Below are 27,851 nucleotides of genomic sequence, written 5' to 3' on the forward strand. Positions count from 1 at the left end.
TAGGGGTCGCTCAGCATCCTAAGAGGATCGCGAGGCTCCGTAAGGAAGACGTACTTAAAAAGGCAGAGTAATTGTTCAAGTCGACTTCCTTACCAGGTACTTATTTATTTTATGTTTGTTATTTTGAATAACTGCTAAAATGAAATAAAAAATCCTTAGCTCATAATAATGTAAACAATTATTGCTGGTCTCTACCCACCCCCCTGGGTGTGAATCAGCTTATATAATCACCGGCTAAGTTTAATATTGAAAAATGTTATTTTTATAATAAAATAAATTTTTGAATATACTTACCCGGTGATTATATATTAAAGGACCCTCCCTTCCTCCCCAATAGAGACCCAGTGGACCGAGGAGAAAATTGAGTTCTGTGTTTACATTGAGTACTGAGTACCTGCACGACAGATGGCGCTGTTGAAGTACACCCCCTACCTGCATAGCGATCGCTGGCGGATTTTTTACGTAGAGTTTTCTGTCGAGCAACAGAGTTGCAGCTTATATAATCACCGGGTAAGTATATTCAAAAATTTATTTTATTATAAAAATAACATGATTACTATAAAGCCTTTTGCTGTTCATAACTCTGGAGGAAGGCTCACAGAGGTGCATAGCAGTATTAGCAAGACAATTTTGATGGTGACTGGAGAGGAAGTACAGTAAAGGAAATAAGACTATGGATGAAACTCTGTCTTTTTGAAGAGCAAGGGGGAAAACTGTTTAAAGAATAAAACCAATAATGTCACAAGAGATGCTATAGATTATAGAATCTACAGAGGATATGAGATTTTTAGATGCCTGAAATGTGTAACAAGAATAGATAGAACACAGATCGATGTCTGTGGTTTGTATGTCTAGGAAAAATGCAAATTACAGTACTATATGAATTTATTTTATTTTTTAGAAAACTCCATTAATTTTATTGAGTTTTCCTCTTCTCCAACTGATTGTAGTTTTCTTTTCTTCCAGACTTTTCATCTCAAAGGAAGGAATCATCCATCTCTTGCTGCTAAAGCTTGTAAGCTACTGAAGGTATATGCCAGAGACGTAAGACGGGAAAAGAAAGGGTCATGTTGGAAGTTTTTGTTGTACAGTATGATGTCTGAGAATTGGAAGTTTAGTCTTAATTTCCTCTTTGAAGTTTATTGAAAATAATATTAAGGGGTTTGTCATCTTGTGATAGGGAGAGGATGATGAATTCTGAACCACCTTTTGAATTTTCAATGAAAAGTGAAATTGAAGATCTATTTTCACCTGCAGTCGATCCAGAAAATAATGATACATCTGGCAATGTTGCTCTCTTTAATGATGCCGCTTTTTTCTTGGATCCAAAAATGGAAGTCAAAGTAGAGCCAGAAATATTTGATTCTAGCGAAAGCAACTCGAAAAATTCCTACGAGTACGATGCATCATTGAGTGAAAATGGTTCATTAAGTTTTAAAGGGGATGTCGATGATGAGGAAAGTGTAGACACTTACTTAGGGACAGCTGTGAAAGAGGATAAAGGAAAAGAAAAGGGAAGACTTTCATGTGTAATCAGTGGAAGAGAATTATTACAGAAAGATGTTTTGAATCAAGAGGTGAATCAAATAAATGAGAAGCAGATAAAAAAAAGGATCTTTGGTAATGTTAACTCCAATGCTCTATCTAGGAAGCGATGCTCATGCAGTGACTGTGGGAAAGCTTTTCGTGATAGATATAGTCTTTCATTACATTCAAGAATTCACACGGGAGAGAAGCCATACACATGTAAAGTCTGTAGCAAAGCATTTACTACAAAACCACATCTCACTGTACATTTAAGAATTCACACGGGAGAGAAGCCATACAAATGTAATGTCTGTAGCAAAACATTCAATGTAAAAGGACGTCTCACTGAACATTTAAGTATTCACTCGGGAGAGAAGCCATACAAGTGCGATGTCTGTAGCAAAGCATTTACTACGAAAGAACTTCTCACTAGACATGTAGGAATTCATATGGAAGAGAACCCATACAAATGTAATGTCTGTAGCAAAACATTCAATGTAAAAGGACGTCTCACTGAACATTTAAGAATTCACACGGGAGAGAAGCCACACAAGTGCGATGTCTGTGGCAAAGCATTTACTACGAAACAACTTCTCACTAGACATGTAGGAAATCATATGGAAGAGAAGCCATACAAATGTAAGGGTTGTAGCAAAACATTTAGTTCAAAATATAATTTCACTACACATGTAAGAATTCACATGGAAGGGAATCCATACAAATGCAATGTCTGTAGCAAAACATTTGCTACAAAAGCACATCTCACTGTACATTTAAGAATTCACACGGGAGAGAAGCCATACAAATGTAATGTCTGTAGCAAGACATTCAATGTAAAATGACGTCTCACTGAACATTTAAGAATTCACACGGGAGAGAAGCCACACAAGTGCGATGTCTGTGGCAAAGCATTTACTACAAAATAACTTCTCACTAGACATGTAGGAATTCATATGGAAGAGAACCCATACAAATGTAATGTCTGTAGCAAAACATTATCTTCAAAACATAATCTCACTACACATTTAAGAATTCACATGGGAGAGAAGCCATACAAATGCAATGTCTGTAGCAAAGGATTTTCTTGGAAACAATCTCTCTATAAACATTTAAGAATTCACACGGGAGAGAGGCCATACAAGTACTAAACATAAGAAATCACATGAGAGATCTATTCCAATGTCATGAATGTGGCAAAACATTGGATATAAAAGAAAGACTCGATAAACATTTAAGACGAACTCACATGGAAGGGAAACCAGTCAAGTGCAAGGACTGTGGTAAAGCTTTTTGGTCTAAAAGTTTCCTCAAGAATCATTATAGAAGGAGTTACTATAAAATCTGATATTGTGATCTAGAATAAAGAAGAAAAAACAGCAAAGATTACAGAAGTGAGAGTTCTTATGCCTTCTCACGATTTCCCAGGCCGTTAGCTCTCAGAGTTGAAGAGGTGACCTGGTGCCTCCAAACAGCTCATGCGAACCACAGAGTAGCCCCCCAGGTCAGGCACTAGCCAGTTAATTTTTTGGACTTGCACCCACCTAACAGTGAGTCATCACTGTAAATATCGTAAGGGTTTGTATATAGTGTAGTAATAAATGACAAATTTGGAAAAAATTTGCATTTTCCCTATGTATACAATCCTAGAGCTCTTAACACATACTGGTCCCGCCATCACCTTCCCCCAGGAAGTTCTGCCGCAATTGCAAAGTGACATTCAGTTACAAGTACAGGTGTGAGCAGAGTGGTTGGTCCAACTCTCGCACTCCTTTCGCTAAGTAGCTAAAAGTTTTACAGCTAGTTCCAGCTGTTGCCAAAAGGCATCTACGCTGTAAAGAGCAAATTTGTCATTTTAGCATAATTATTACTATTAGAAGCCAAGGTACAAAAGCAAATTGCCACTAGCCCAAGGGACCAAATAGTTGACAGTCTGGTGCAGTGAAGAAATAGGAATGTAAAGAATAAACTATATAAGAGAAATGAAAAATTAGATTATTTTAAGATAGATAACAATGTTGAATTAATAAGCATTATAAAAACCAGGAAATGAAACATCGTCAACAGAAACAACATTTGTACTAAGTTTGAACTTTGAAATATCCGCTGATTCAGTTTCAGGGCCAGTGGTTGATTGGCTTGGTCACAGCCTAAATATAGCTTAGAGAATAATATACAGCATTAAGCCTTTTGAAAGAATGCTGGTGACATTGTCTGCTTTATTGAAAGTAATACTGGATGATTCTTTCTGCTTCTTGTACTGTAGTGAAGTTATGAATGTTAGCAGGAAGGAAGAATCAAAATCCAGTCTACTTGTATTGGAATATGAAGCCATGCAATTATTTACTAAATACTATGGTATGGAGATAGCTTCATTTTGGGGGTTTGAATATAAGTATAGTAATAAGGTAGAAAAGTATCATTAATTTTTAAGATTTGTGTGATTTTCTTGATGTAATCTATTTTATGGTCTTAGTGATTAGTTTAGGTTGTATAAGTTTCATTGGATTGTCCTTGAGAGAATCTTCATTAAAATATCTAAATATTTGGTTTTCTTTCATTTCCACAATTGCTCTTCTCAAACATTTCAATCTGCATTGGTCTCTCTGGAGAGAGAGTTCCTCGTCAAATGATTTTACAGCATTCTTAGTACAGTACTGTATTCAGGTTTCACAAGACTGAAGTTAAGATTTAGACATATTTTGCTGAGTAATATTCCAAGTCCCAGGGCTGGGTCTTCTGGGTAAAATCCATAACCCAATTTTTTCAGGAATAAATTCTACAGGTTTCAGTATTAATGTGAATTTACAAAATTGAATATCTGATGTTATTAATTAAGTTTACAGTATATTGATTGTCTTTGTGGTACAGAGCAGTAATCATGTCCAGAGGCTGTCCTGGTTTGTTTTTCGAAATTCAATTTGTTTGGATTCATAGCTCACCCTAGTATTAACTGTACTAAGTGCAATCATTTGGGTTTAATTTCGGGTCAAGTTTGTTTTTGGTGTTTGCATACGAATAACAAAATACTGAAGGATATAAAGCAATATTTTTTATGTAACTTTTAAGATATATTTCTTTGTTCCGTCACTTTATACAAACCTTCGCTATGTATAGGGATATTACTTTCGGCGAGGCTGGAAAATGAGCCATAAGACTTTTAGCGAGGGTTAACTACCCATTCTGGTAGTTAGTTGGGATAGGGGAGGGTTGCTTGCTACCGCTCCCTCTCACACATCGGTGATTTAGCTCACTTTGGTTTTGGCTCGTTGTCGTTCTTTATCCTCACCAAGTTATATTTTGAACTGCCATTAATGGTTTTTGCTTGTTCTTTCTCTTTAATAGTATGTGTTTGTGTTGACTTTTGCTACCATGTGTACCTGTCCTGGACTTGAAGGCTGGCCCTGCGGTACCTTCATGTCGGTTGTGGACACCGACCACCACACCCTTTGTCCCACCTGCAGAGGTCAACGGTGTGATTGTGGTATTATGTGTAATGAGTGTCGGGAGTGGTCTGCCTACCAGTGGGAAAGGTTTGGGCGACGGCTAAAGAAGAAGTCAAAGCGGGATAAAATTCCTTTCAAGATTTATTTGAAGGGAAAAAAACACAAGACCTCTTCTTCTGCCTCCTGACCTTCCTCCGAAGCTCCTACTCATTCGGCCTCTTCCGAGAGACTGTGGAGCAGTAGCGTAGACCCTTCAATTTATGGCCAACCCTTGTCCTTGAGAGATGGTGTTGTTTCCCCTAGCGAAGCGGCCCCACATCTCCCCCCCCCCCCGGGTGAGGCCTTGTCTATGTCTTCTGTGTTACAGGTTTGGTCATCCTTGGGGCTCCCGGGTCTGCCCTCCAATGACTCCTTGCTGCAGCTTATCCTTCGCGTTGCGAGATTGCAGCCGTCGTTGACTTCGTAGGAGGATCCTCTAATTCCTGTTGACGTTTTGGTGTCAGAGGCGTCTTCTGTGGCCGCTGCCGATGCATTTGCCCCTCCAGACTCTTCGGCTGTTGCTGACGACTACGGTTCCCCTGTTCTGTTCATCCTTCGAGGGGGAAACTAAGTCCATCGTCTGTCTCCTGTGAGTGGTTCTTCCCCTCGGAGGAGTTCACTCATAGAGACTCCTCTTCGGAGGACTGCTGATCTTGGTGAGCTTACTGATCCCACGTCTTAGAGCTCGCCCTCCGCTTCACCTGAGAGGTTGTACTTGACCATCGGTGAAAAGGCGCCTCTTCAGCTCTTCAGTCTTGTCTTTGCCTTTCCCCACAGAGGAGCCTCCACTTTAGTCGTCCTGTGGCCCTTAACCTTCGCCCATTCCTGGTCATTACCCTGATGTTGCTGCCGCTAGTCCTTGGCCATCGACTCTTCTGTGGATCGTTTGCATTCCTTATTAGTGGATGTTCACCCTTTCAAAGGGTACATCCTAGGTCCAGTTCGACCTATCTGCCAACCTGCCGTCATCCTTCCTGACCCCTGTACATCATCCGGATGTTCTTCCGAAGCGTTCAGCTGCGCGCCAAGACTCTCCAGCTCCCCAGCACCCTGCAGTGCACCTATGCTTTCCAACAGCATGTCTTGGTGGTAAAAGGCTATCGCTCAGCCTCAAGCCTCGCATTAACACTGAATGGAAAGGACATTTCTTCATCACTAGAACTTTCCTCACTCATACAAAGTTAGGAACTTACCTGTCCTCAGTCTAAAGTGAGACCTCCCCCATAGAACGTGGTTTGAGTTCTCAGGTCTCTAAAGAGACCTCTGTATAAACCATTATCTCCACCTAACCTGGAAGACGGTGTTCCTGCTAGCTTTATCTTCGGCCAAGCGAGTTAGTGAACTTCATGGTCTCTCATACAACATCTCCCATTCAAGGAGATGGGGGAGAGGTAACGTTCAGCTTTGTCCCTGAGTTTGTTGCTTAGACTCAGAACCCGGGAGTAGCTGATCCTCAATTTGACTCCCTTTGGATTTCGAGTCTTCGTTCTTTAACAGATGACCCTGATCTCTTACTCTGCCCAGTGAGGAGTTTGAGGTTGTACCTTAAGAGAACAGCCGCAGCCTGTCGCCATGTGCCTGCACTCTTTGCCAGCTTAGGAAGGACTAAGAGGAGGGTCACCAAGAACACCATCTCAGCATTGATTTGCAAGGTCATAGACCATGTGTTGAGTCCAGACCCTCCTCCTTCACGTCACCCCAGAGCTCTTGGTGTCAGAGGCGTAGCTATGTCCCTGGCATTCAAGAGGAATTTCTCAGAAACAGGTTCTTCAGGCTGAGGTGATGAAATGTCAGAACACTTTCACAGCCCACTGCCTGCAAGATATGACCCACAATGAGACTCGATACGTTTTCTATCGGCCCAGTGGTGGCTGCACAACAGCTGGTATAATACCTCAAGCTCCTTATTGGACAAGTAGCAGAAAGTAGTGGGGACTGTTCGTTCAGTTTTAATTCTGCGTGATTGAAAAGGTTTGACTGGCTCTTATTCTTTTCTTCATCGTCCCCTCTCTTGCGGAAAGCAGCATCCTTGGTTCTCTGCATACGCTGAACAAAACCTCTGCAGGTAAACCATGCTCCATTGTGTACCTAGTATTAAGCTAATACTGTTGCGTCCTCATACATTGGCGAGGTTGTATAAGGAAAGTCTTGGTTATAATAGTTTTTATTACAAAAGACTCGAAATAACTTTTATTTGGACGGTTACACTTCTAAATATATCAACATACAGCTTGCGTAGGCCGCGTCGTGATCAGGGCAACACCTGCCCTGGGTGTTGGGAGTGGTCTGCCTCCCAGCTGAAGAGCTTTGGACGTGGGTGCAAGAAGTCTTAAAATAGATTATTTGCCTTCAGGGTCCTCATCGAAGTCAAAGAAACCTCTGACTTTGACGTTCAAGCAGAAGGATAAACCATTTAACACCAAGTCAACTTTGGGGTTCGAGGGACAGAACTATGGTGATATTTTACAGGTGTGGCCATCGCTGGGTATGGCTGGTCCCCTGTCAAACAAGGCGTTGTTGGAGCTTCTCCATTGAACTTCTGAGAGAAAGTGACACTGGCTTCATCTGAGGTGGATCTGTTGCCGATGACTGTTGTCCTTGTCTACCCTGGAGTTTCTGCCACCTTGCCCACAGAGGGGTGTTCCCCTTTGTCTTTGCCTGCTGTGGAACTATAAAATGAGACATAATTCTTTTGTGTTTTACAGTAAAGCAACCTTTTTCTTGCCAGTTGTCACTAGCTGGACCATAGAGAATGATTGCATAGCATTCATTACCTTAGTGTTTATTGATTCTGTGTATTTCACAGACTATAAGTGGACCCTTCAGGGAAAATAGGCTAAAGGCTGGATACCAGATATCATGTATCATTTCTATCTCATGATTATTCTTATCACTGTCAGTTGTTTTCCCATCATACTATAATTGCCTCATATATATTGACAGATTTTCCATGGGTAGTGTTTCACATACACGTCCCCAGAATCAAGTGACCATAAAGTGGCATAGAAAGAGTTCAGCAGCAGTCAAAGTTAAAGGTTGTCAATGTCCAAACCCTAATGACTCCTTTTGTAGATAATGAACCATAATTATTTCCGTAACTGAAATACAAGCCACGCTATTTAATATGGGTAATTACTTTCGGCGTAGCTGAAATGACGAGCCATTAGATTTTTAACGAGGGTTTACTACCCCACCGCTAGTTAGCGGGGGGTAGGGAGGCGTAGCTTGCTACTCCCCCCTTCTCACACACACCTGGTGTGGAGGATTTATTTTTACTTTATTTTTATTTTTTGTTTTTGCCAAATCCAGAGAGAGAGAGAGAGAGAGAGAGAGAGAGAGAGAGAGAGAGAGAGAGAGAGAGAGAGAGAGAGAGAATTTCATTTGCTTTAGTTTTGCTAGATCGCGCTAGAGTGTGTGTGTGTTTGAGTGTGTGTTTTTGTGTTTGGTTGTGTGTTTGTGTGACTGCGGTGCGCGCCGAAGAGCAAGTGGTAGTTAGAGAATGATCGTTGGTGGTGAGAAAGACTGTTGGTACAAATGAGATTGTTTGTTTACATTTTTTAGTTAGGTTACGACAGTGGTGAATGTTTCGGAGCGAATGCTTTTTTTATTTGACTGCAGCTTAAGGCAGTTGTGTGAGTGCTGGATAACTATTTATATATTTTCGACCAGCGTGGAAGTGTTTTTTGATTTTCAAAGTAAGTACAGTTTTGTTTATCTTTGCTTATCGTGATTGTGAATGATAGGAACAATTTATTATTTATCTTTGATTATAGTGCGATAGTTCAGTTAGCTAGAAGTGTTCGTAAGTGTTTTTCTTTTTTATTTTGGCAGGCTGCGATTCCTCCTTTGAGAGAGATATTTTGAACATTGATTGATGACCTGGCTTGTTATAAGGGACTTGGAACTGACTGCTATTTTAGATTTGGATTTAATTGGTAACGACTTGGCTGTAAGAAGGAATTTTCGGATGATGATGATGATGATGTGATGACATCCAGGACCCCAATTAGGGAGGCAGTGGTGGCAATTTGCCACACAGTGGATTGTTGACCACAAAGCTGTGGTAGTTGCCTTTAAAAGACTGTTGGCCCTTGTGTGGACGAAGGTGTCCACTCAGAAATATATAAAATATTTCTGTTTATGTTTGTGGTTGTGGTATATTTTAGCTTTTAAGTTTTGTTAGGGTTTAAATTAGGTTTATTTGAATTATGTTACGTTTATTGTATGTTTTGTAAGTTGTTAAGCGTTATTTATTTTGAGGGTTTAATTGAATGGTGGGATGATTAAGGCCTGTTTTGTGTTAAGTGTATGATTATTGATAAGTGTGTTTTTTTTGTTTATGTTGAGCGTTATAGTCTGTAAGAAATATATAGTTTTAAGGTTATGTTTAGTTTTTTTACCTTCTGTTAAAGAGTCTGGTATAGATAACGTAAGGGGAAAGTTTGTTTTGTTGAGACAATTGTCTGTAGGTGTGATTCAGGGTGTGGGGCTTGTTTTTTTTAACATCCCGCCACACTGGTATTTAGCTCACTTTGCTATCGGCTCGGGTGGCAGTCAGACGTGTCTGCTTTCACCCTCGCTTTTGTTGATCAGCCATTATTAATCTTTCTTTGCTTTTTCTTTTTACAGAGTGTATGTGAAGTTGGCCTCTGCTATGCGTAAGTGTCCTGGTTTACCTGACCGCCCTTGTGGCACATTTATGTCGGCGGTCGACATGGATCCCCACACCTTGTGTCCTTATTGTAGGGGCCAACGGTGTGATAGAGTTAACGTATGTGGTGAGTGTAGGGAGTGGTCTACCTCCCAGTGGGAGAGATTTTCTCGGCGCCGGAAGAAGTCCAAACGGGATATTTCTCCTTCAAAGGTTTCTTTGAAAAGAGAAAATCCCAAGGACTCTTCTTCCGTGGCCCAAACCTCCTCTGAAGCTCCCACTCGATCAGTTTCTCCCGAGAAGCCGTCGAGTGGTAGCGTAGACCTTAGTTCTGTTGACCGATCCCGGGGTGTGGGAGAGGGAGTTGCCTCCTATAGCGCGGCAGCTCCTCCTCCTCCCCCGGAAGAGGATATTTCTATGCCTGTAACTAATAGTGATTTATTACAGCTTTGGGCTTCCTTGGGGTTTCAGGGGTTGCCCTCCAAGGAAGCCCTGTTTGACATGATAAAATTTGGAGCAACAAACAATCGCCGACTTTAGCAGAGATCGATCCTCTGTTTATCGTCGACGTTGTTGTGGCAGAGGCTTCCGATGAGTTGTCTCAAACCCCTGCTCCTGATGTTGCTGCGGTAGCTGAAGGCTTATGTTCCCCCCTCCGAACATCTTTCGAGGGAGGAACTAAGTCCTACGGTATCCTGCCAGGATTCTCCCCCTCAGGGGAGTTCACTCACAGAGACTCCTCTTCGGAAGACTGCTGATGGTCAGCTTGCTGATCCCACGGCCCTCAGAGGGAGTATAAGGCTTTCCCCTTCGCCGTCGAGGTCTTCCTTCACCTCACAAGGGTGTCAGGAGGGTCCTCTTCGGCTCGTCATCTCCGCAGTCCTCTGCAGAAGAACCTCGCCGTCATTCGCCGACCCTGCCAGCTACAACCTTGGACCTCTCCGGAGATCGTTCGCGATCTCCTTCGGTATAAGCTCCGCCCTCCAGACCTGCTGACCTGCCGTCACCGTTCCTGGCTGCCGATGCGCTGTAGGCGCCATCTCACCCTGTTATTAAACAGGCAACGGTCCCTTTGGGGCATAAAGGGCACGAGACTAAAATTGCGTCTCAGTCCCTTAAGTGCCAACAATCTTCTGCTGCAGACGTTCCTGTCTTAGCCCGCCAGCACTCACCAACTGCAGTTGTTCCTGTCACCACGCGCCACGGTTCCCCTGCGCGCCAACGATCACTTGCGCGCACCTGCAATGGTCCCTGCAATAGCGTGCCAGCGCTCACCTGCACGCAAACGCTCTCCTACACGCAAGCAGTCTCCGTTGGTTTCTGTTATAGCGCACCAGTACTTACTTGCGCGTCAGTGCTCTCCGGAGCGCCAGCACACTTCAAGGGAGGTTCGTGAGATAGCGCACAGGCACTCACCGGTCCTCCAGTGCTCTCCAGTTTCTGAATGCGCTACTGTGCGCAAGCGCTCTCCTTCAGAGTATCCTGATTTAGCGCGCCAGCACTCTCCTGCTTGCCAGCGCACAACTGCGTGCCAACGCACAGCCCTGGAGTCTCCTGAGATAGCGCACAGGCGCTCACCAGGACTCCAGCGCTCTCCAAAATGCCAGCGCACTTCTGCGCGCAATGCGCGCCCACGATCTCCCGCGCTCCAAGCATGCCCACGGTCTTGGGATCTGGGAGCAGGAATCTCTTCTCCTGCTTGCCAGCGTTCACCTGCGCGCCATCGTGCGCCCACGAGGTTGCGCAAGCGCGCCCTGCTCGCCCATTACTTCAGCCAGATACGCGCACTGCGCGCCCGCGCGCTAAGAAGATTTCTCCCAAGCGCCCGCGCGTGCGAGCGCTCATCCAGCCTTCTGCGAGCCACCTGTCATCGCCAGCTCCTGCTGCCACGCGCCTTCGCTCGCCCGCGCGCCCACGTGCACTCTCGCCATCGACCCATCGCGCGACCCAGGGCAGAACCCATCGTGCAAGCACCAGCGCGGTTTGCAGCCCGATCGCCAGCAAGATCCCCAGGGCGATCACAGGCGCGATCCCACACGTGAGGCTACAGGATATCGCGCGGCCAGGTCATCGTCGTCTCGTTCCCCTCCCCGCAAGCGCAGAACAGCGCGCTCGTCGAAGGAGGGGAGGTTTCCGGATAGGTCCAAGGATGATTCTTCTTCAGTTTCAGCTTCTTTTCAGGCGAACCCTCGTTTGGTGACTCCTCCTAGGGATCGAACGATCCCCTTCCCTCCAGAGGGAGTGTCTGACAGCGCGACTGTCAGCCAGCAGCCCTGGTTTGGGACCATCATCAGAGTTCTCGTGCAGGCTTTTAAGCGTGTTTTCTCTGAACTTGGGCACAAATCAGTGGCGGCTTCTTCTCCCCTGAAGAGGAAGAGAGGAGTTTCTACCGTGGTAACTTCTCCAAGGGCGAAGCTGACTCCGCGGAAATCCTTGAGGAAGGCCCCCTCTCCCTTCCCTGTGGACGAGGATTTCCCGTCCTCCGGGGAGTCAGGTGAGGCGGATCGTTCCCCCATCGCACCAATGGGTGGAACCCCAACTCTCCCTGAGAAGTCTTCTCGGGTAGGAGTTGAGAAGAGCCTTCCACCATCACTGTTGGAGTCCTGTATCCCTCCCAGGAGGGAGTCAAAGAACTCTAAGACTTTACCCAAGTCTTCATCAAGGATTAGACCGGAGCCAGCCAAACCCTCAGAGAATGTCCACGAGTCCCCCCAGGAAGAGCCTCTGGGGACAGGAGACTTTGCTGCCAGCCCTTCAGGAGGAGAGCTGCAGGAGTCAGAACATGCGTTCTGGCAGGTTCTGACCTCAATGGGTTTCCGGATCCAGAGATTTCCCCTCATGAGGGCAAGGACACGGTCTTGGACTGAGTCTATGGTACTCAAAAACCCTCGAGGGCCAGTGCTGCTTTGCCCTGGTCGCAGGGGGTTAGGAGTGCCAGAGACAAGGTTGAAGGCCAGCTCTCCGAGCTTGCCTCCTCCAGCCGATACATCACCGGTAACAAGCTCCTCCCACCTCCTCGCGTCCATCAGAGGAGGTACTTCTGAGATCTTGGAGGACACTTGTTTAGCTCTTCCTCTGCACCACTCCCTGGAAGACTTACCGGGGGAGTCCCTGTAGAGAGAGACTCCAACCGGCACGCCTCGTACTCGGCAACGGAGATCCTGAGTCAGGAGAAAGTAGCGAAGTGTGCCATGCAGGCAACTTCGTGGCTGGACATCTGGCTAGGGTCTCTGGGCATCCTGATACGATCGGAGGACTTGTCCAAAGAGAGTACCAGGAAGGCCTTGGAGACCTTTTTGCTCTCAGGCACGCGTACTATCGAATTTCTAGCCCTCCAAGTCTCGAGCTTGTGGGTTAACACTATCTTGAAACGTCGAGACGCAGTGTCTGAGAGGTTCCATCACAAGGTCCCCATTATCTACGTTACCAGGCTCAGACATTCTTCCGTCCTCGGTAAGAACTTGTTGGAGCCTAAGGACGTGGAGCAGGCAGCAGAGAGGTGGAGAAAGTCCAACCAGGACTCTCTTCTCCATAGGGCCCTTACATCGAGGCCCTACAAACCTCCAGCGACCCAGCAACCACGTCCTGCCAAGAGTACGAAAAAGACAGTTGCAGCAAAGATGAAGGTGTCTAAGTCCTTTCCTGTCAAGGACAAGAAAGGCAAGAAGTCCTCCAGGGGAGGAAAGAATCCTAGAGGGAGCGGCCGAGGCCGAAAACGCTAGGATTGTCAGTCCCCCTACATGTCCACCAGAGGGGGGATGCCTACTAAGTTGCGCAAGAAGGTGGCAGCAACTCGGGGCCGATTCCTGGACGATTTCCGTAATCAGTCAGGGATATCGCGTCCCGTTCACGACATCTCTACCTCCCCTGACAGCGGATTCAGTGTCATTGAACTCCCTTGCCATGGGATCGGCAAGGGGGCAAGCCTTTCGGGCAGAAGTCGAGACTATGTTGAAGGTCACTCTCCAAGAGGTAGTCGACGGGTCCCCAGGCTTCTTCAGTTGACTCTTTCTTGTAAAGAAGGCGTCTGGAGGCTGGAGACCGGTCATCGACCTCTCAGCTCTGAACAGGTTTGTCAAGCAGACCCAGTTCATCTGTCTTCGAGGAAGTACCTAAGATTCTGCCTAGACAACAATATCTACCAGTTCAAGGTGCTGTGTTTCGGTCTCTCCACAGCACCACAAGTGTTCACCAGAGTGTTCACCCTAATATCGTCGTGGGCTCACAGGATCGGCATCCGTCTCCTCCGTTATCTGGACGACTGGCTGATCCTAGCAGACTCGGAGGCAGCCCTTCTACGTCACCGAGACAAACTTCTTGGACTCTGCCAAGATCTATGGATCATGGTAAATCTCAAGAAGTCGTCTCTGCTGCCCACTCAAAGACTGGTATATCTAGGCATGATAATAGACACCAATCTCCACAAAGCTTTCCCATCAGACGACAGGATAGCAAGGCTGAGGAGGGTCGCAAGTCCTTTCCTCAGACGAGAAGAGCTTCCAGCCCAATCGTGGTTACGTCTCCTCGGTCATCTCTCGTCACTGGCCCATCTAGTTCCGAATGGTCGCCTCAGAATGAGATCTCTTCAGTGGCGACTCAAGTACCGGTGGAATCAAGGTCACGATTCCCCGGACACTTTGATCCCTATTGGGTCTGCAGAACAGACGGATCTTCAGTGGTGGGTGGCAGACGAGAACCTACAAAAGGGAGTGGATCTTCTCGTCCTCCCCCAGGATTTGATGTTGTTTTCGGACGCTTCAAAGAAAGGGTGGGGGGCTCACGTTCTGAACCACAGGACCTCAGGCCTCTGGTCAAAATCAGAAAAGTGCCTCCGCATAAACCTGCTAGAAATGAAGGCCATATTCCTACCCCTTCAACAGTTCCAACAATACCTGGCAGGCCACTCTGTGGTAGTGATGAGCGACAACACCACAGTAGTGGCTTATATCAACAAGCAGGGAGGCAACTTTTCAGCACAGCTATTCCATCTCGCAGTAGAGATACTGAGATGGACCGAAGTCCACTCGATTCCACTTTCGGCTCGCTTCATTCCAGGCAAGAGGAATGTGCTCGCCGACAGTCTGAGCAGAGCGACGCAGATAGTGAGTACCGAGTGGTCTTTGGATCGTCAAGTAGCCAACAAAGTCCTGACTTTGTGGGGTTCCCCGACTGTGGATCTGTTCGCGACGGCGCTGAATTTCAAGCTTTTGCTGTACTGCTCCCCAGTCCCGGATCCCAAGGCGTTTCCTCCGTTCTGTCTGATGAGGAGGGTGCTCAACAAGACCAGAATATCGGTTATTCTCTCGATGACCCTAATAGCTCTGCTATGGCATCACGCGGAATGGTTTCCAGACCTTCTGCAACTCCTAACGGAGCGTCCGAGAGAACTCCCTCCACGACACGAGCTACTCAAACAACCACACGCCAACATCTTCCACAAAGCCGTAGCTTCGCTTCGACTTCACGCCTGGAGACTATCCAGCATCTCCTCACTAAGAGAGGAGATGTCTGGACACCTACGAAGGTCATCCGCAGGGGTCTACCAGGCGAAGTGGCGAGTCTTCTGTGGTTGGTGTCGTGGAAGGGGTATCTCTCCACTCGATGCCACTATTCCAGCAATAGCGGAGTTCTTCGTGTATTTGCGGGAAGAAATGCGCCTTTCAGTCTCGGCGGTGAAAGGCTATCGCTCAGCCTTAAGTCTAGCCTTCAGGCTCAAAGGAGTGGACATTTCTTCCTCGCTGGAACTTTCCCTACTCATACGGAGTTATGAACTTACCTGCCCTCAGTCGGAAGTGAGACATCCTCCATGGAATGTGGTTCGAGTTCTCAGGTCTCTTAAGAGACCTCCCTTCGAACCATTACGCCAGGCTTCAGATCGTCACCTTACTTGGAGGACGGTGTTCCTGCTAGCTTTGGCCTCAGCCAAGCGAGTCAGCGAACTTCATGTTCTCTCGTATGACATCGCCCATTCAAGGGGATGAGGGGAGGTAACGTTCAGGTTCGTCCCTGAGTTTGTTGCTAAGACTCAGAATCCGGGAGTGCCGGATCCTCGGTTCGACTCTTTCCAGATTTCGAGTCTTTGTTCTGTAACAGATGACCTAGACCATCTCCTACTGTGGCCAGTAAGAAGTCTGAAGCTATATCTTAAGAGAACGGGTGCAGTTCGTCCCCAAGTGCAAGCTTTGTTTGTGAGCACCGGGAGGACAAAGAGGAGGGTCACCAAGAATACCTTCTCGGCCTGGATTCGTAAGGTAATCCACCTATCCCTGAATCCTGACCCTCCTCCGTCACGTCGCTCTAGAGCACATGATGTCAGGGGCGTAGCTACATCCCTGGCCTTCAAGAAGAACTATTCAGTGATGCAGGTCCTACAAGCAGTGGTGTGGAAGCGTCAGACGACCTTCACAGCCCACTACCTGCAAGACGTGACACACAGGAGACTTGATACGTTCTCTATCGGTCCTGTGGTGGCTGCACAACAGCTGGTGTAAACCTCAGGCTCCTTAATGGACAGGTAGCAGAAGGTTGAGGGCATTGTTACCTGGTCTTAGTCTGCATGAATGAAAAGATATGTCTGGCCCTTATTCTTTTCTTCATCCTCTCCTCCCTTGGAGAAAGCAGCATCCTGGGTTCTCTGCACAGCTGACCTCAAACCACTGCTGGTAAACCATGCTTCCTTGTGTTCCTAGTATTAAATGTAATACTGTCATGTCCCCATACCCTGACGAGGTGGTATTGGGAGAGTCCTAGCCTAGATTTCCATCTGAAGAACTCTAGGTCAACTTCCTAGGACGTGTCACACTGCATACCTTCACACACAGCTTATGTAGGCCGCAGCACTTGCACAGCAAGATGCTAGCGAGGTGCAGGGACTCCTTATTGCTGAGTACTTACACACTCAGATACTGAGTCCCCGGGCAAAGGCAAAAGCCAGTAATGGCCGGGACTTACCACCCTTCCTAAGGGGTGAGTTACCCATATTAAATAGCATGGTTTGTATTTCAGTTACGGAACAAATGACAAATTCGTAGTTAATTTGTATTTTTCCTAACTATACAAACCTTAGCTATTTAATCAAACTTGCCCGCCAGCCCTATCCCCCGTGAAGTCCTACCTCTAAGCAAAGTGAGCTAAATCACAGGTACCCTCCATACCCACCGCTAATTAGCGGTGGGTTAGTTAACCCTCGTTAAAAATCTAATGGCTCGTCATTTCAGCTACGCCGTAAGTAATTACCCATATTAAATAGCTAAGGTTTGTATAGTTAGGAAAAATACAAATTACCTACGAATTTGTCATGTCTGTGCAAGATTACTATAAAACCTTTTGCTGTTCATAATTCTGGAGGAAGGCTCAGAGGTGCATAGCAGTATTAGCAAGACAATTTTGATGGTGATTGCAGAGGAAGTACAGTAATGAAAATAAGACAATGGATGAAACTCTGTATTTTTGAAGAGCAAGGGGAAAACTATTTAAAGAATAAAACCAATAAAGTCACAGGAAATACTGTGGATTATAGAATCTACAGAGGAATTGAGATTTTTAGATGCCTGAAATGTGTAACAAGAACAGATAGAGCACATATCAATGTCTGTGGTTTCTCTGTTAAGGAAAAATGCAAGTTACAGTACTTTATGAATTTATTTTATTTTTTAGAAAACTCCATTATTTTTATTGAGTTTTGCTCTTCTTCAACTGATTATAGTTTTCTATTTCAGACTTTTCATCTCAAAGGAAGGAATCGTCCACCTCTTGCTGCTAAAGCTTGTAAGCTACTGAATGTATATGCCAGAGACGTAAGACGGGAAAAGAAAGTGTCATGTTGGAAGTTTTTGTTGTACCGTATGATGTCTGAGAATAGGAAGTTTAGTCTTAATTTCCTCTTTGAAGTCTATTGAAAATAATATTAAGGGGTGTTTCATCTTGTGATATGGAGAGGATGATGAATTCTGAACCACCTTTTGAATTTTCAATGAAAAGTGAAATTGAAGATTTATTTTCACCTGCAGTCGATACAGAAAATAATGATAGGTCTGGCAGTGTTGCTCTCTTTAATGATGGCGCTCTTTTCTTGGATCCAAAAATGGAAGTCAAAGTAGAGCCAGAAATATTTTATTCCAGCGAAAGCAACTTGAAAAATTCCTACGAGTACGATGCATCAGTGAGTGAAAACGGTTCATTAAGTTGTAAAGAGAATGTCGATGATGAAGAAAGTGTAGACAGTTACTTAGGGACAGCTGTGAAAGAGGATAAAGGAAAAGAAAAAGGAAGACTTTCATGTGTAATCATTGGAAGAGAATTATTACAGAAAGATGTTTTGAATCAAGAGGTGAATCAAATAAAGGAGAAGCAGATAAAAAAAAGGATCTTTGGTAATGTTAACTCCAACGCTCTAGCTAGAAAGCAATGTACATGCAGTGAATGTGGGAAAACATTTTCTAATGAATATAATCTTACTGTGCATTTAAGAATTCACACGGGAGAGAAGCCATACAAATGCAATGTCTGTAGCAAAGCATTTAATGCAAAATCACCTCTCACTATACATTTAAGAATTCACACGGGAGAGTGGCCATACAAGTGTGATGTCTGTAGCAAAACTTTTTCTTTGCTATACAGTCTGGCTGCACATTCAACAATTCATACAAATGTAATGTCTGTAGCAAAACATTTACCCAGAAACACAATCTCATTGTACATGCAAGACTTCACAAGGGAGAGAAGCCATACAAGTGTGATATCTGTAGCAAAACATTTAATACAAAATCATATCTCACTATACATTTAAGAATTCACACGGGAGAGAAGCCATACAAGTGCGATGTCTGTAGCAAAACATTTATTACAAAAGCACAGTTCACTATACATTCAAGAATTCACACGGGAGAGAAGCCATACAAATGTGATGTCTGTAGCAAAACATTTATTACAAAAGCACAACTCACTACACATTCAAGAATTCACACGGGAGAGAAGCCATACAAATGCAATGTCTGTAGCAAAACATTTAATACAAAACAAAGTCTCACTACACATTCAAGAATTCACACGGGAGAGAGGCCATACAAATGTAATGTCTGTAGCAAAACATTTATTAAAAAATCTCATCTCACTATACATTTAAGAGTTCACACAGGAGAGAAGCCATACAAGTGTGATGTTTGTAGCAAAACATTTATTACAAAATCACAACTCACTACACATTCAAGAATTCACACGGGAGAGAGGCCATACAAATGTAATGTCTGTAGCAAAACATTTATTAAAAAAGTTCATCTCACTATACATTTAAGAGTTCACACAGGAGAGAAGCCATACAAATGTAATATCTGTAGCAAAACATTTAGTACACAATCAATTCTCACTAGACATTTAAGAATTCATACAGGAGAAAAGCCACACTATTGCGATGTCTTTAGCAAAACATTTATTAAAAAACATAGTCTCAATAAACATTTAAGAATTCACACGGGAGAGAAGCCATACAAGTGCAATGTCTGTAGCAAATTCTTTACTTCAAAAAAACATCTCACTAGACATAAGAAATCACATGAGAGATCTATTCCAATGTCATGAATGTGGCAAAATAAATCATTCAAAACAGAGACTATAAACATTTAAGAACACACATGGAAGAAAAACCATTCATGTGCACGGACTGTGGTAAAGCATTTTGCTCTGAAGGTTTCCTCAAGAATCATCATAGAAGGAGGTGCTATAAAATCTGATATTGTGATCTGGAATAAAAGAGAAAAAACAGCAAAGATTATAGATGTGAGCGTTCTTATACCTTCGCATGATTGCCCAGGCCGTTAGCTCTCAGAGTCAACGAGGTGACATGATGCCTGCAAACAGCTCATGCGAAGAACAGAGTAGCCCCCCAGGTCAGGTACTAGCCATTTAGTTTTTTGGACTTGCACCCATCTAAAGGTGAGTCTTTACTGTAAATATCGTAAGGGTTTGTATATAGTGTAGTAATAAATGACAAATTTGGAAGAAATTTGCATTTTCCCTATGTATACAATCCTGGAGCTCTTAACACATACTGGTCCCGCCATCACCTTCCCCCAGGAAGCTCTGCCGCAATTGCACAGTGACTTTCAGTTACAAGTGGTGGTGTGAGCAGAGTGGTTGGTCCAACTCTTGCTCTCCCTTCGCTAACTAGCATAATTATTACTATTAGAAGCCAAGGTGCAAAAGCAAATAGCTACTAGCCCAAGGGACCAAATAGTTGACAGTCTGGTGCAGTGAAGAAATAGGAATGTAAAGAATAAACTACATAAGAGAAAAATGAAATTATTTAAAGATAGATAACAATGTTTGATAAATAAGCATTATTAAAACCAGGAAATGAAACATCGTCAACAGAAAAAACATTTGTACTAAGTTTGAACTTGGAAATATCCGCTGATTTAGTTTCAGGGCCAGTAGTTGATTGGCTTGGTCACAGCCTAAATAAAGCTTAGAGAATAATATACAGCATTAAGCCTTTTGAAAGAATGCTGGTGACATTGTCTCTTTTTTTTTTTAAGTAATACTGGATGATTCTACCTGCTTCTTGTACTGTAGTGAAGTTATGAATGTTAGCAGGAAGGAAGAATCAAAATTCAGTCTACTTGTATTGGAATATGAAGCCATGCAATTATTTACTAAATACTATGGTATGGAGATAGCTTGATTTTGGTTGTTGAATATAAGTATAGTAATAAGGTAGAAAAGTATCATTATTTTTTAAGATTTATGTGATTTTGTTGATGTAATCTCTTTTATGGTCTTAGTGATTAGTTTAGGTTATATAAGTTTCATTGGATTGTCCTTGAGAGAATCTTCATTAAAATATCTAAATATTTGGTTTTCTTTCATTTCCACAATTGCTCTTCTCAAACATTTCAATCTGCATTGGTCTCTCTGGAGAGAGAGTTCCTCGTCAAATGATTTTACAGCATTCTTAGTACAGTACTGTATTCAGGTTTCACAAGAATGAAGTTAAGATTTAAAGATATTTTGCAGAGTAATATTCCAAGTCCCAGGGCTGGGTCTTCGGGGTAAAATCCATAACCTAATTTGTTCAGGAATAAATTCTACAGGTTTCAGTATTAATGTGAGTTTACAAAATTGAATATCTGATGTTATTAATTAAGTTTACAGTATATTGATTGTCTTTGTGGTACAGAGCAGTAATCATGTCCAGAGGCTGTCCTGGTTTGTTTTTCGAAATTCAATTTGTTTGGATTCATAGCTCACCCTAATATTAACTGTACTAAGTGCAATCATTTGGGTTTAATTTCGGGTCAAGTTTGTTTTTGGTGTTTGCATACGAATAACAAAAGACTGAAGGATAAAAAGCAATATTTTTTATGTAACTTTTAAGATATATTTCTTTGTTCCGTCACTTTATACAAACCTTCGCTATTTATAGGGATATTACTTTCGGCGAGGCTGGAAAATGAGCCATAAGACTTTTAGCGAGGGTTAACTACTCTTTACGCTAGTTAGTTGGGATAGGGGAGGGTTGCTTGCTACCGCTCCCTCTCACACATCGGTGATGTAGCTCACTTTGGTTTTGGCTCCTTGTCATTCTTTATCCTCACCAAGTTATATTTTGAACTGCCATTAATGGTTTTTGCTTGTTCTTTCTCTTTATTAGTATGTGTTTGTGTTGACTTTTGCTACCATGTGTACCTGTCCTGGACTTGAAGGCTGGCCCTGCGGTACCTTCATGTCGGTCGTGGACACCAACCACCACACCCTTTGTCCCACCTGCAAAGGTCAACGGTGTGATTGTGGTAATATGTATAATGAGTGTTGGGAGTGGTCTGCCTACCAGTGGAAAAGGTTTGGGCGACGGCGGAAGAAGAAGTCAAAGCGGGATAATATTCCTTTCAAGATTTATTTGAAGGGAAAAAACACAAGACCTCTTCTTCTGCCTCCTGACCTTCCTCCGAAGCTCCTACTCATTCAGCCTCTTCCGAGAGACTGTGTAGCAGTAGCATAGACCCTTCAATTTGTGGCCAACCCCTGTCCTTGAGAGATGGTGTTGTTTTCCCTAGCGAAGCGACCCCACATCTCCCCCCACGTGAGGACTTGTCTATGTGTTTGTGTTACCGGTGTGTTCATCCTTGGGGCTCCCGGGTCTGCCCTCCAAGGACTCCTTTCTGCAACTTATCCTTCGCGTTGCGAGTGTGCAGCCGTCGTTGACTTCGTAGGAGGATCCTCTAATTCCTGTTGACGTTTTGGTGTCAGAGGCGTCTTCTGTGGCCGCTGCCGACGCATCTGCCCCTCCAGACTCTTCAGCTGTTGCTGACGACTACGGTTCCCCTGTTCTGTCCATCCTTCGAGGGGGAAACTTAAGTCCATCGTCTGTCTCCTGTGAGTGGTTCTTCCCCTCGGAGGAGTTCACTCATAGAGACTCCTCTTCGGAGGACTGCTGATCTAGGTGAGCTTACTGATCCCACGTCTTAGAGCTCGCCCTCCGCTTCACCTGAGAGGTTGTACTTGACCATCGGTGAAAAGGCGCCTCTTCAGCTCTTCAGTCTTGTCTTTGCCTTTCCCCACAGAGGAGCCTCCACTTTAGTCGTCCTGTGGCCCTTAACCTTCGCCCATTCCTGGTCATTACCCTGATGTTGCTGCCGCTAGTCCTTGGCCATCGACTCTTCTGTGGATCGTTTACATTCCTTATTAGTGGATGTTCACCCTTTCAAAGGGCACATCCTAGGTCCAGTTCGACCTATCTGCCAACCTGCCGTCATCCTTCCTGACCCCTGTACATCATCCGGATGTTCTTCCGAAGCGTTCAGCTGCGCGCCAAGACTCTCCAGCTCGCCAGCACCCTGCAGTGCACCTATGCTTTCCAACAGCATGTCTTGGTGGTAAAAGGCTATCGCTCAGCCTCAAGCCCCGCATTAACACTGAATGGAATGGACATTTCTTCATCGCTAGAACTTTCCTCACTCATACAAAGTTAGGAACTTACCTGTCCTCAGTCTAAAGTGAGACCTCCCACATGGAACGTGGTTCGAGTTCTCAGGTCTCTAAAGAGACCTCTCTATAAACCATTATCTCCACCTAACCTGGAAGACGGTGTTCCTGCTAGCTTTATCTTCGGCCAAGCGAGTTAGTGAACTTCATGGTCTCTCATACGACATCGCCCATTCAAGGAGATGGGGGAGAGGTAACGTTCAGCTTTGTCCCTGAGTTTGTTGCTTAGACTCAGAACCCGGGAGTAGCTGATCCTCGATTTGACTCCCTCCGGTTTTCGAGTCTTCGTTCTTTAACAGATGACCCTGATCTCTTACTCTGCCCAGTGAGGAGTTTGAGGTTGTACCTTAAGAGAACAGCCGCAGCCTGTCCCCATGTGTCTGCACTCTTTGCCAGCTCAGGAAGGACCAGGAGGAGGGTCACCAAAAACACCATCTCAGCATTGATTTGCAAGGTCATAGACCATGTGCTGAGTCCAGACCCTCCTCCTTCACGTCACCCCAGAGCTCATGGTGTCAGAGGCGTAGCCATGTCCCTGGCATTCAAGAGGAATTTCTCAGAAACAGGTTCTTCAGGCTGAGGTGATGAAATGTCAGAACACTTTCACAGCCCACTGCCTGCAAGATATAACCCACAGGAGGCTCGATACGTTTTCTATCGGCCCAGTGGTGGCTGCACAACAGCTGGTATAATACCTCAAGCTCCTTATTGGACAAGTAGCAGAAAGTTGAGGGCACTGTTTACCCGGTTTTAATTCTGCATGAATGAAAAGGTTTGACTGGCTCTTATTAGTTTCTTCATCGTCCCCTCTCTTGGTGAAAGCAGCATCCTTGGTTCTCTGCATACGCTGAACAAAACCACTGCAGGTAAACCATGCTCCATTGTGTACCTAGTATTAAGCTAATACTGTTGCGTCCTCATACACTGGCGAGGTTGTATTAGGAAAGTCTTGGTTACAACAGTTTTCACTACAAAAGAATAGAAATAACTTTTATCTGGATGGTCACACTTCTAAATGTATCAACATCAGCTTGCATAGGCCGTGTTGTGATCAGGGCAACACCTGCCCTGGGTGTTGGGTGTGGTCTGCCTCCCAGTGGGAGAGCTATAGATGTAGGTGCAAGAAGTCTTAAGAGAGATTCTTTGCCTTCGGGGTCCTCATCGAAGTCAAAGAAACCTCTGACTTCTTAATTGACCCCCTGATCTTTTCCCAAATCTCTTACTAGATCAGTCTCCCGGGGAACGTTCAAGTAGAAGCATTGACCATTTAACAACAGGTCAACTTTGGTGTTTGAGAGACAGAACTGTTACCCCTGGAGAAGCGGTTCTGCCTTCCCCTCGGGCAGTAGCTGCTCTTTTTCTGATATTTTACAGGTGTGGCCATCGCTGGGTATGGCTGGTCCCCTGTCTAACAGGGCGTTGTTGGAGCTTCTCCATTGAGTTTCTGAGAGTAAGTGACACTGGCTTTGTCTGAGGTGGATCTGTTTGCCAATGAGTGTTGTCCTTGGCTATCCTGGAGTTTCTGCTACCTTCCCTACAGAGGATGTTCCCCTTTGTCTTTGCCTGCTGTGGAACTATAAAATGAGACATAATTCTTTTGTATTTTACAGTTGAGCAACCTTTTTCTTGCCAGTTATCTCAAGCTGGACCATAGAGAATGATTGCATAGCATTCATTACCATAGTGTTTATTGATTCTGTATATTTCACAGACCACAAGTGGACCCCTTAGTGAAAATAGGCTGAAGGCTGGATACCATTTATCATGTATTATTTCTATCTCATGATTATTCTTATCACTGACTGTCATTTTCCCATCATAATATAATTGCCTCGTATATATTGACATACTTTCCATGGGTATTGTTTCACATACACGTCCCCAGAAATAAGTGACCATAAAGTGGCATAGAAAGAGTTCAGCAGCAGTCAAAGTTAAGGGTTGTCAATGTCCAAACTCTGCTGACTTCTTTTGGAGATAATGAACCACAATGTTGTGTGGTTCTCCTTTTGGCTTGAAGCTTTTTTAAGTCGCAAGCTTGGAACTTTTTTATGTTCCAAGCTTGGAACTTTCTTATGTCACAAGCTTGGAACTTTTTTATGTTCCAAGCTTGGAACTTTCTTATGTCACAAGCTTGGAACTTTCTTTGAATACTTTGACCTTGACTGAAAAGGCTCTTTCTTGGTGTTAATTGCTTAGAAATTAGCATCATAAACCTAATGGCACTGTATTTCGAAAAAGAAATTTTATATCATATCTTATTTTTGGGTGTGTGGGTGTCCTAAAAAAAACCAGGTACTTGTGTTTTTGTATTGATATAAGGGTGCCTAATTAGTGGGAGGGTTTTTTTTTTCAAATAATTTTTCAGTCTTGTATTGTTTTTCAATTCTTATTCCATGTCATAGGAATGAACTTTAGTTACTAAGTCGTCTTCCCTTCGTTCAATTATCCCCAGTATATGAGGACAGATGGCCACTTACAAGATGAGGAAGTCTTCAGGTGTACACCTCCTCCCGCTCTCTGATCTGGGCGTCTTATCAAGGCGAGGGAAACCAGTCTTCTTTCCTTGGCCCTCATCGCTCCCTTCTGGCCTCGGAAGGACTGGTTCCCAGAACTTTTTGTTTTTGAGGTCCTAGTGAAGCCTCCTGTCAGATTGCTAGAGAGACCAGATCTTCTCAAACAGCCTCACTTTCATTGTCTTCATCAGGTGCTCCACATGCTTCATCTTCATGCTTGGAGCCTGTCAGGAGGTTCTCAAGGTAAGAAGGCTTTTCGTCAATTTAGCCTAAGTCATTTGATGCTCTACACGTGAATTTATAAAGTCAAATGGGCAGTTTTTTTATGCTGGTGCTGGATGAAAGGTCATTCTTCATCCAGACCCTCTTAGCCTAAAATTGCAGAATTCCTGGTCCATCTTAACAGGGATGGAGGGTATCTGTAGGTCTTAAGAAGGCACTGGACAACACAAAGGCAACCAGAAAGAAACAACTTATGTTAGTAATGTGAATTTGCCATTACACTAGAACCAAAGCAAAGGCAGAGGGAGAGATATGAAAGAGTTTGTGGTAAATGTTCCTGTCTGTGCAGGATTCTGGAGGAAGGCTCAGAGGTGCATAGCAGTATTATTAAGACAATTTTGATGGTGACTGGAGAGGAAGTACAGTAAAGGAAATAAGACAATGGATGAAACATATTTGTCTTTTTGAAGAGCAAGGGGAAAACTATTTAAAGAATGAAACCAATAATGTCACAGGAGATGCTGTAGATTATAGAATCTACAGAGGATATGAGATTTTTAGATGCCTGAAATGTGTAACAAGAACAGATAGAACACAGTGGTTTGTATTTTTAGAAAAAAGGCAAATTACATAACTTTATGAATTTATTTTATTTTTTAGAAAACTCCATTAATTTTATTGAGTTTTCCTCTTCTCCAACTGATTGTAGTTTTCTTTTTTTCCAGACTTTTCATCTCAAAGGAAGGAATCATCCACCTCTTGCTGCTAAAGCTTGTAAGCTACTGAAGGTATATGCCAGAGACGTAAGACTGGAAAAGAAAGGGTCATGTTGGAAGTTTTTGTTGTACAGTGTGATATCTGAGAATAGGAAGTTTAGTCTTAATTTCCTCTTTGAGGTCTATTGAAAATAATATTAAGGGGTTTGTCATCTTGTGATAGGGAGAGGCTGATGAATTCTGAACCACCTTTTGAATTTTCAATGAAAAGTGAAATTGAAGATCTATTTTCACCTGCAGTCGATCTTGAAAATAATGATACATCTGGCAGTGTTGCTCTCTTTAATGATGGCGCTCTTTTCTTGGATCCAAAAATGGAAGTCAAAGTAGAGCCAGAAATGTTCGATTCTAGCGAAAACTACTCGAAAAATTCCGACGAGTACGATGCATCATTGAGTGAAAACGGTTCATTAAGTTGTAAAGGGGATGTCGATGATGAGGAAAGTGTAGACACTTACTTAGGGACAGCTGTGAAAGAGGATAAAGGAAAAGAAAAGGGAAGACTTTCATGTGTAATCAGTGGAAGAGAATTATTACAGAAAGATGTTTTGAATGAAGAAGTGAATCAAATAAATGAGAAGCAGATAAAAAAAAGGATCTTTGGTAATGTTAACTCCAATGCTCTAGCTAGAAAGCGATGCACATGCAGTGAATGTGGGAAAACGTTTTCTAATGAATTTAATCTTACAGTGCATTTAAGAATTCACACGGGAGAGAATCCATACAAGTGCGATGTCTGTAGGAAAACATTTAATACAAAATATAATCTCACTAAACATTTAAGAATTCACACGGGAGAGAGGCCACACAAATGCATTGTCTGTAGCAAAACATTTACTGAAAAACAATAACTCACTGCACATTTAAGAATTCACACAGGAGAGAGGCCATACAAATGTAATGTCTGTAGCAAAACATTTATTACAAAACGAAGTCTCACTGCACATATAAAAATTCACACAGGAGAGAAGCTATACAAATGTAATGTTTGTAGCAAAGCATTTACTACAAAAGCACATCTCACTGTACATGTAAGAATTCACACGGGAGAGAAGCCATACAAGTGCGATGTCTGTAGCAAAACATTTATTACAAAAGCACATCTCACTACACATTTAAGAATTCACATGAAAGAGAATCCATGCAAATGCAATGTCTGTAGCAAAGCATTAACTTCAAAACAATCTCTCACTGACCATTTAAGAATTCACAGGAGAGAGAAGCCATACAAGTGCGATGTCTGTTGCAAAACATTTGCTACAAAAACACATCTCGCTGAACATTCAAGAGTTCACACTGGAGAGAAACCATACAAGTGCGATGTCTGTTGCAAAACATTTACTACAAAAACACATCTTGCTGAACATTCAAGAGTTCACACTGGAGAGAAGCCATACTAGTGCAATGTCTGCAGCATATTTTTTATTTCGAAAAGATATCTTACTAAACATAAGAAATCACATGAGAGATCTATTCCAATGTCATGAATGTGGCAAAACATGATATTTTAATTATAAAATAAATTTTTGAATATACTTACCCGGTGAATATATAGCTGCAACTCTGTTGCTCGACAGACAAACTGTACAGAAAAAACTCGCCAGCGATCGCTATACAGGTTGCGGGTGTGCCCAACAGCGCCATCTGTCGACCAGATACCAAGCTCAATGTAAACAAAGACTCAATTTTCAATATTTAA

General features: G+C 43.6%; 1 protein-coding gene across 1 annotated transcript; it reads left to right on the top strand.

The window, feature by feature from the left end:
• Positions 1 to 992: 992 nt before the first annotated feature.
• Positions 993 to 27,552, top strand: LOC137637217 (zinc finger protein 721-like). The gene is given in 5 exon segments (XM_068369478.1): positions 993 to 2,360; positions 4,870 to 5,057; positions 17,551 to 18,305; positions 18,308 to 19,155; positions 26,284 to 27,552. Coding segments are annotated over 5 exon segments (4,233 nt in total). The 5' UTR covers positions 993 to 1,187.
• Positions 27,553 to 27,851: the final 299 nt, after the last annotated feature.

Source organism: Palaemon carinicauda, unplaced genomic scaffold (assembly GCF_036898095.1).
Source record: "Palaemon carinicauda isolate YSFRI2023 unplaced genomic scaffold, ASM3689809v2 scaffold587, whole genome shotgun sequence".
Taxonomy (NCBI): domain Eukaryota; kingdom Metazoa; phylum Arthropoda; class Malacostraca; order Decapoda; family Palaemonidae; genus Palaemon; species Palaemon carinicauda.